The sequence below is a fragment of the Amblyomma americanum genome, chromosome 1, assembly GCF_052857255.1.
Source record: "Amblyomma americanum isolate KBUSLIRL-KWMA chromosome 1, ASM5285725v1, whole genome shotgun sequence".
Lineage (NCBI taxonomy): Eukaryota > Metazoa > Arthropoda > Arachnida > Ixodida > Ixodidae > Amblyomma > Amblyomma americanum.
In genome coordinates, this window is record NC_135497.1 from 141483952 (window position 1) to 141493215 (window position 9264).

Consider the following 9264-nt stretch of genomic DNA (forward strand, 5'->3'; position numbering starts at 1 on the left):
TGCAGCTCCACCTCACTACCCGTTTGTCTGATATTGTGAAGTGAGGAAGGAGCATTTAGACCTTTAAAGGGACTATGCAATAAATTAATTGAGATTATGTAAAACAGACGAGAGATAGGCATTCGATCACTCGTCACCCCAGTACAAGAATTTTTGAGCTAGCATCAATAACAGCGAAGATATAGACGATTAAAAATTACGCTCCTCCTCTCCCCCTCAACTCGGACATGAGGAGCACCAGAAAAAATAAAGAAAACAGCTCTGGGACTTGGCACCGCCCATGAATACGTCATCCGCTGACGTTTATTTTGCAACTTCCGGTTGTCGCTCCTAGCCCCCCAGCGGCAGCGTCGGCGGCGTGGGGGCATCTCTCCGGTCTCTTCTGCTTCCTGGATTGCGTCATGTGTCGGTTTTCTTTGCTTGTCATCTGTGGTAATTAGCAGTAATAAACCTGGACCTCGAGGTGGGACTGCTCGTTTTTACGGCCGCGATGGGCATCTAGCCCTATGCGTGCCCACGAAGAGCCGTGTGAGTGGCTCCGGAACTCCCGACGGAGGCGGCAGAGGAAAATTGAAACCATATGCGCGAAGGCAATGCCCTGGCTCGCTTTTGTGCGAGAGGGTCGCGCGGCGGCACGAGAAGGCGATTTTCACGGCTACCGGAAGTGTGCCCGTGACGTCGTGGCTGCCGTGGCTCCAGCGAATGAGAGTGTGTGGTGGCCTGGCGACGTCATGGTACAGTGACGTCTTTGTTCCACGATTTTAGTTCCAAAATTGGTCACTGCGAGTACACCAATCGGCCCGCGAATTTTGAAAAACACGGTTTTTAAAAGTTCATAATAAATTGCCGGCTCAGTTCTGAAGACTCATACTTGGTGTGAATGCTTCTTAGCATCATTTCTAAGCATTGAAAACATTTACAAGTGACTTTTTATTCGTTGCATAGTCCCTTTAATGCCTTCATACAATATCAGGCGACTGGGTAGCGAGGTGGATCTACAATAAACTTTTTTGCTAGAACTCTCGCCCGGGAAACTTTTGTTACCAGTGGTAAATTGGTAACCAAAAAGTTAACTTTAGTAAGTAAAAAATTACAGTGATATTTTTTGCAGCTAGCGCATGCTAACATGGAGTGTTGGACCAGGCTTGTGGCGTGCGAGAAAAAAGCATACTTTTTGACGTGCCCATTCAAGGATGTCACAAGGTCGCCAAACTCTGGCAGCGATTCGATAACCAGTTGTTGAACAATATTCCTCTGGTTTTTGTGTTCGAGAAACATTGTGGCATTCTCTGGTTGTAATAGCTTTTTTTTCAATTACTCCGGTGTGCATCACGACAGTGACGACACATGCACTTGGGAATTCCAGCCTGCCTCGATTCAAGCTAGATATCAAAGAGTGAACATCGGCATCATCATGTTCTGTTGTTTCGCAGTCCATAACAAGCTGCTCTCGGCAGAAATCGCAGTTCAGGGCTTTCATTACAGAATGAGCACAAAAGCACCTACATAGCCAAACACAGGCGCACGTGAACTCAAACTGTTCAGACCTTCTGTAAACTCAGCAATTTTGAAGGAATGTGCAGCACTTGACAAACAACCGACCTCATTGTCGCTGAAGTCACCGGCGCACATCACAGGAAGCGTGTCTTGGAGGCGAATTCTGCCTTCACACTCGTGAAGCTGTCGGATGCTGATGTGGTAGTTACCGCCAGCCATTTGTCTGTACTGAAGAAACCTCTTCTCTAGGCCGTCTGTTTGCACTTTTCCGAGTAGCACGTACTTAAAACCGAGCTCATAGATGCAATACTTTGAGAATTCAAGTAGAGCATATGCTGAATGCCACAGAGCATTAAAAGTTTCCTTTGTGGCATGCAATTGTCGTGTTTATAAAATTTCCATACGTCAAGCCAGATTTTGAAGGCTTTCAAAAAGGATAGCTTGGGGTCATCATTCAACGATGAAATTGGCTCTTCGTATACGTCACGATGGTGATAGCCCTTGTGTGGCATCTTCACATTAACTACCATCCACCAATGAATAATTATTCTGATGAAGTTGGCAGTTTCTTTCGCACGTGAAAGTACAGGAAAATCGCAGTGCATGTCCAAGGCTTCAGCCACAAAGATGTTGAAAACCTGTAAGGCTAGTTTAACATTTTGCCTTTGTAAATTGCTTGGGTTTAAAGCCTTCGAAGGCAGCCTATAACTGTACTTCAAGAGCTGAGAAGATTCAAGTTTGTGAAGCTTCCTGAGATCCTTGAATGATGCCCACTGTATAATGTCAGGGTGGACGGAATTGTCAGTGAGGTTAAACATAGGAAAATAAAAGTTGGCTTTAGGATTTCTTTAGTTAAGCCAATTATTTCTAGCACACTTTAACAGTTACACAGCGTCAGGGATGTAAAACATGGGTCGCGTTGCATCGTCTGGATGTGGGTAAATAATCCTCACCTTATGCGGCATCGTAAACATGCTTAAAGCCTTCATATTGATTGAATTATTATCTGTTACTACATCTAAAACTTTAAAACCAATTCTTTCCAGCCCAAGGATTACCTTCTTTAAGACAGCATGAAGTGACTCCGCATTTAACGTTCTCATGGGGAGAATGTGTACAACATCTCGAAACGAGCTTAGCATACTTTGCACCATGAACATGTGCAGTAGTTGCAGCTTCATCTGAGTTCCCTGCTGCCCCTGCAATCTTTCCTCCTTTATAGTCCTCTGGCCAATGTATTTAAGAAAATTCTGATCACCTGATTCGTTATCAGGTGATAGGTGGAAAGAGGAGCAGATGTTTCTAATGGTACTCGGATGCGGCAAAGTCAAACAACCAGAGCCCCTCAAAAACTTGTATGCATGAGGAGATATAGTATGCAGATGCAAGCAAGCACCATTGTTTGAGATGAGTACTGCAGTCGCTCTCAAGCAACAACACTTGTTCCCTCAGAAGTTTAACAGAGTCCTTTCTGTTTTTGCGGACGCTTTCCTTAATCTTTTCCATGAGGTTTACTATCAGGTCAGTAAGGCCATCAGATGAACCTTTGTCGTCAGAAATCTGCTGTAGCTTATTTAATATGTCAAGTAGAACATTGATGTCACCGATTTTGTCAGGCACGACAAAATCTCCTAAACGTTTCACTGAGTTGCCGTGAAAACACGCCGTAATACGAAGATATGCGAAAACAGTAACAGAACACTGTAGGACCAGCGCACTCTCATTTGCAATATTCAAGAACATGCTACAGTTTGGGTGATTAATAATAGTCCATTCAACTGGGACACACTTGACGTTTAAGCGCTCCATCATTTCATGCAGAGATGAAAATTTGCACTGCATTTGTTCTTGTCAATAGCAGGCTGCTGACACTTCAATAGCACGAGCAAGACATTTGCCTCCCGGCACATTTTTTCGGCATCTGGGGAGCTCCTTGCTGGCACGGCATCTTTCTTTGACAGGTACGAGGGACAGCCAGGGAATTAGGATGGCACTGACCCAAGACGCAGGTGTGGCACTTTTAGAGGGACTTCGAACACCTTTCCTGTCCGGGGATTGGTGTACGATGAGGTATGTTCAAGGCAGGATGCATGGAAGTGTAAGGCGCACACCTGTTTTACAATAGCAAAAGTGTGACACACCACATTACCAATGCAGTACAATCTAATATCGAGGTAAAGCTTAATTTTTGTCATGGCTCCCTTAAATACTGTTCATTTGTGGCAACAGTAGAGAAAATGACTTCGTACCTTGTTTTTGGCAGTAGGCACAAAATCCTTTCGGGGAATCGCACTGAGCCACTTGTAAAGCTGTTCATCCTTTGGCAAAGGAAACACTTGAACCTTGTTCCCCGTCTTGTAGTTGCTTGAGCACATAGGTACACAATACTTGTTAGGCATGTCGAAGCCTGCATGTCGCAGAACGGGCGCAAGGAAAACAGCACTGAAGCGACCACGAGGCGACTGGCTCGACGAACTAGCTGCGTGTAACAAGAGGGGAAAAATGAGCCGGGAGGCGACGGGACAGAAAGGCCGGTATGGAGAACCGGAGGCAGCCGCAGGCAATGGCAATGCCCAGGTAGGACGGCGGGTGCTGACGTCACTAGAGAGGGCACAGGCCTTGAAAAGTTTAGGAGGCGTTGGCATAGGTGCGTCGCTCGCATGAAGGTGCTTCACCAGCATAGTGTCTCGTCTATAGTTGTTGCTGGAGTATTAATGTAGAAATTGCACTGATTAAATCAAATACAACAAACTAATCACAACGGAAACAACCGGACATGAGCTTCTGACGGCCACAAGGGTCAGGTCCCACATGGTGCTACTGCGTCGCGGATTGTTTCAACACCGCATCGTTCTAGTCATTTCCAGATCAGTGTCTCACAAGCTCTTATGCTGCTGATTACGTCTTTCATGGCGCCGACAAGAATGACTGACTGCGACAGAATCACACCAAACAGCTAGCCCACTTGGGCTTGTGCCGCCCTAGCAGCGTTAAGAAAATCTTTTCCCACGAACACCTGTTCGACTACTCAGTGTTCCCATGCTTGCCTGCAGTGCAAACCTCACTTAAGAACAAGGACTATAGTTTTCGCGTGGCTACAGTGTCGGCAGTATCGTGCTCTGCGGTGAAGAGGCGTTAAGAGACGACGCAACTTACGGCCCGAGAGCTCAACTTCAAAAATTATTTCCTCGCTTTAAACAAAAATTACCTCGATAAAAACTTCAGAAATGGAAGGCAATAAGCTGTTTTATGTAATCCGCTATTGTTTGTATTTTTACTTGGACCACCTCAGGGTGAAATTAACGAGTGTTTTGGCTCAAAATGCACTTTTTGTAACTAGATTTTTTTTCCTTCTGCATCCGCAGTTTCATCACCTGTAAAATTTATTATAGGTACTGGACATCTACAGGAACAAAACGGCTATTCCAGAATATCCGAGAGAAAGTTCATATTTAAAACAAAAAATGACAAAAATGAAAAATGACACATTTTCATACTTTTTTCGATTAAAAAAAATATTTATGCCGTGTAAAGCAGCATGCTCCGAATTGTATCGAAAGACAGAATCTGTGCAAATGTCAATGAAAAACTTTTTGGAGTGCTTTCTAAAAATTTGCTTATTTAGCAGTGCCTGTTTTCTCATTTTTTCTGAATATTCAATCTGCCCTCACTTCACGAATAAATTTTTTAGGCAAAAATGCTTCAGGCTTTCATTACGCACATTACGATGTTTCCACGAATTTTTTGAACAAATTGGAGATGGTCGAGCGCAACGCCTGGGATGTTTGGCGTGGAATGATTCAGGTGGAACTATGTGAGTATGACGTCAGGGGACGAAAAGGCGGCATAGTTTCGGTTTCGCGAATTCAAGATGGCGGCCATTAAAATTGATTGTGTCCTCCTATACCTTAATTCTCCCCCGTATGACGTCAGGGGACGAAAAGGCGGCATAGTTTCGGTTTCTCGAATCTAAGAAGGCGGCCATTAAAATTGGTTGTGCCCTCCCATGTATATTTTGAACCCATTGGAAGGCCAGTTGGAGCGTCCAATTGTAATGCCGGCCCACACAAAACAAATTGTTTGCTTCCAATCGGAAAATTTCCCATTATTTACTTGGAACCAATTGCAAGCTTCAAATGGAATAAGAGGGGCATTCCAACTGGAACACTTATAGAAAGGTTAACCGCTGGCTTCCTAATCAAGTGGCAGCTCCAAGTAGGCCGCAGGCGAGCATGCATGACACACAAACCATAGGCATAAACGTTGCGGCAGTTCCTGTCCCTATGGTTTGTCTGTCTGTCTGTGTTGCCAGGAAGAAAAAAGGAAAGTGCACAGGCCTGCTCTCTGGCTCAAGCCGAGCCACAATCGCTACCACGTGCAGATAGTAGGAGAGTTGAAAGATGGGATAGAAAGACAGGATAGTAAAGACGCGTTGAAGACAAGGCCGATTGCGGAGGTAGTGCAATATACCGGGCCAACCGGTGGCGGAAGTGAAGCAAACTTCAAACGCTCCGCCACATTTCCAAAAATAAGTCCAATTGGATCCGTACCAGATATTCTTGCATGTGGCCGACTTAGAGCTAATATAAACGAAAACGTAGCATATGGACGGGCCCCCCAGTGTACTCTGTTAAACCACTTAGAGCTGCCACTCATAAAGAGGATCAGTTCGGCCTGATGCTGCAGGCGACGCACATTTTCAGCGCTCGATTTGTGAATTGTGGTTCGTACACGAGCGATGAGGGACGCCGTAGTGGAGGGCTTCGGATTTTAGACCACATGGGATTCCTTAACATACAACGACATCGCACAGCACACGGGCGTTTTTTTATTTCGCCTACATCGAAATGCGGCCGCCACGGACGGGATCGCACCCAGGACTTTGGGATCAGGTGCTGAACGCCAAAGCCACTGTAACGGGTCACTTTATTTGTGTTCGTAAATAAAATATTACAGTCGAACCTGGATTATGAAACTCGAAGGGGTTCACGAAATAGTTGATATACCGGTATATCGATAATTCAGTGTACGAAAAATGGCGATAGGTAAGCTTATCTATGACCTAGAAGCAAGAATACAATGCATCCATTCTTGTGACACGGTGCCTGGCTGACGACGATCTTCTGCCTGGTCAGGTCCGTTGACCGCAACGAGGTGTCCTAGTCCTCCCAGGTTCGGAGAGGCACCAGCCCGGCGGGGGGAGGGGACGCCGGGCATGACGGGAGGATGTGTGCAAGGGTGACCTTGGGGCGGGAGCACAAGGTGCATATGGGGGTACCGGCTTAAATTTATACAGATCGGCTGGTGTAGGTAGCGTGTGCGTCTGCAGGGGACGCCAGACTGATTTCTTTGCGGTAGTAAGGGTTGGGTGGGGTGGTGGGAGATGAGGGCACTCAGCGCGGGAGTTTGTGGTGAGCTCAGCAAACGAGTGCATACGCTCCTTCGAGAAATCCCCCACGAGGTCCGCCTGTGCCCGACTTCTAGACTCTCGGGCTAAGGAGTCGGCGGCCTCGTTGCTGGGATTTCCCAAGTGCGCAAGCATTCAGATGAGCTCAGCGCGTTAGAATAGGTGGGGGGGGGGGGGGTGCACCAGGGATTGTGCAGGGTGGTGAACCCTGTTCCTGGCATAGTTTAGAATGGCGGTTTTTGACTCACTGATGATGTAACCGACATTTGTGTATGCCATAGCAATAGCGGTCTTCTCGGCTCCCTCAGGGGTGGTGTCTGAAGGAAGCTCGAAAGTTAGGGAGGCTATGTGGGGGTTGCGGACAACCGCAGTGGCTCCATGCTCATCGCAGGTGGCATCCACCCAAACGTATCCCCATACCATTTATGTCGCGCTGCCTCGCGCGCCTTTCTCCGACCTTGATTACGGTGGGGGTGCATGTTCCTCGGTAATGGTTTGACATGGATCGAAGTGCAGATCTGGGTAGGGAGTGTTCTTAGTGATGTATTGTTTGCGGAGATAGTGATGCAGGCCTATTGCTGATTGAGTATGTGTCGTCCGGCAGCACCTAATCAAAGGTTCTGGGCTTGTATGGGGACCTCTCGAAGTTCTTGTAATGTGTTATGGACTCCGCGTTCGAGCAGTCTCTTAATTACAGGGAAGCTCACTTGTGGCGTGCACCGTAGCGGTGCCCTAGCGCATGCCATCCGCCTTGTTTGCGGGAGGTGCGGGATTCGACCCCCTGCCGCCGCGTACCCATCGGTCTCTAATGTTCCCCTGGCCTGGTGCTCAGATTCTGTGAGATGAGATGATTGGGAAATTGGTCTTGACCCTACCTCGTGTACGTCACCGCGAACACCCAATAGCCGTTCGAGCGCGCTCCGCACAGGTGCTGGTGGAGTGTCTGCACCGTGGTGTAAGAATATTTTCTTACACCATGGTCTACACTCAATCGCGAAAGCGTTCAACAGCTGCGCTGGTCAAGCGCATTAATATGAAAACAACCGTTGAAGCATTTAATCCAACTCTGTTCTGATGGTCCACCGGTACCGGGCGTGGATATGGGTCACTCTTGGAGAGGGCGGTTGGGGGGGGGGGGGGGGGGAGGTCCGTTTGAACCATGCATTTCTTCGACTTTTTTTTGTAAAACTAAATTGAGTTCAGCATGGTTTTCCTGTATAAAATTTCCTCTCGCTTTGAGGATTGGGGGCGAACATCCTCCACCCCCTCCCAATATCAGTGTACGAGCACATGGTGCAACCACCGCGCTTCGTGCCGCACGTCGCGGAGATTTCACCTACGGTTAAATTGATGATCAGCTGCTAATTGTATATAACATGCAACGTCTCCGAGGCTTCTTTAAGCCGTCCTCGTTCGCGTTGGTAGCGCCAGCATACTTGCATTCGTTGTGGCGCTATGGAGCGCTGTCACCATCAGTAGCGGCGCCCTCTTTTTGCCAAGCAACAAGAACAGGAGCTTACACGCCTCCAAGTGATAGAACAGCCTTGCTCTCGCCGTTATTTCCAACTCATGCTGGGACTTTATTGCGAATATATATCGTTTCGTGTTGCGTCACACCAAACAATTTTTTTTCTTATAAAACCAAATGCTCGCCATGGCCAGTAGCCTGGCTTGCCTAATATATATCGTTTCGTGTTGCGTCACACCAAACAATTTTTTTTTCTAATAAAACCAAATGCTCGCCATGGCCAGTAGCCTGGCTTGCCTAATATATATCGTTTATTTTATCGGAACTCTGCAAGCCAAATGGGAATTTCGGTGGCGGTGTCTCAGGCAGTGTCGGCGAGGGCGTCCTCGTCGTCGAACTCTCCCTCGTCGTCGGCTGTGGCCTCCTGGTACTGCTGGTACTCGGACACCAGGTCATTCATGTTGGACTCTGCTTCGGTGAATTCCATTTCGTCCATGCCTTCCCCAGTGTACCAGTGCAAGAAGGCCTTGCGGCGGAACATGGCTGCAAATTAAGACGGGCACCACGAATATTAGTTGTTTTTGTAGGCTTTCACGAATTGCAGCGGAACTTATACAGCTAGTTCAATTCTATCCGTCCGAATTATTCCCACCAAGTTACCCAGCTGTTCGGATTTTTGTTTCTGCGCCACCCAGTCCAGCTTTCTCCGGCAAAAATTTTGAAAATTGGAAAATTGTAAGACACTGTTAAGGAAATATTGAAGGTAATGGTCCATTATTCTGATATGTAGCAAAATCTTCCTTTTAAAGTGTTTCCAGCGATCGCACCGGAACGCTTTTGAAGATAGCGAAAACGTGAATAGAAAAAAAACTAAGAGACTGCCTCGGGTGAT

At 47.1% G+C, this 9264-nt stretch overlaps 1 protein-coding gene across 1 annotated transcript; it reads right to left on the reverse strand.

The window, feature by feature from the left end:
* Positions 1-8721: 8721 nt before the first annotated feature.
* Positions 8722-8918, reverse strand: LOC144136246 (tubulin beta chain-like). The gene has a single exon (XM_077668428.1). The coding sequence runs from the start codon at positions 8911-8913 to the stop codon at positions 8734-8736; it is 180 nt and encodes a 59-aa protein (XP_077524554.1). The 5' UTR covers positions 8914-8918; the 3' UTR covers positions 8722-8733.
* Between the last annotated feature and the right edge of the window lie 346 nt (positions 8919-9264).

What these genes read in the sequence shown, in the direction of transcription:
- LOC144136246 (XM_077668428.1), bottom strand. Translation starts at nt 8,913, where the DNA reads ATGTTCCGCCGCAAGGCCTTCTTGCACTGGTACACTGGGGAAGGCATG.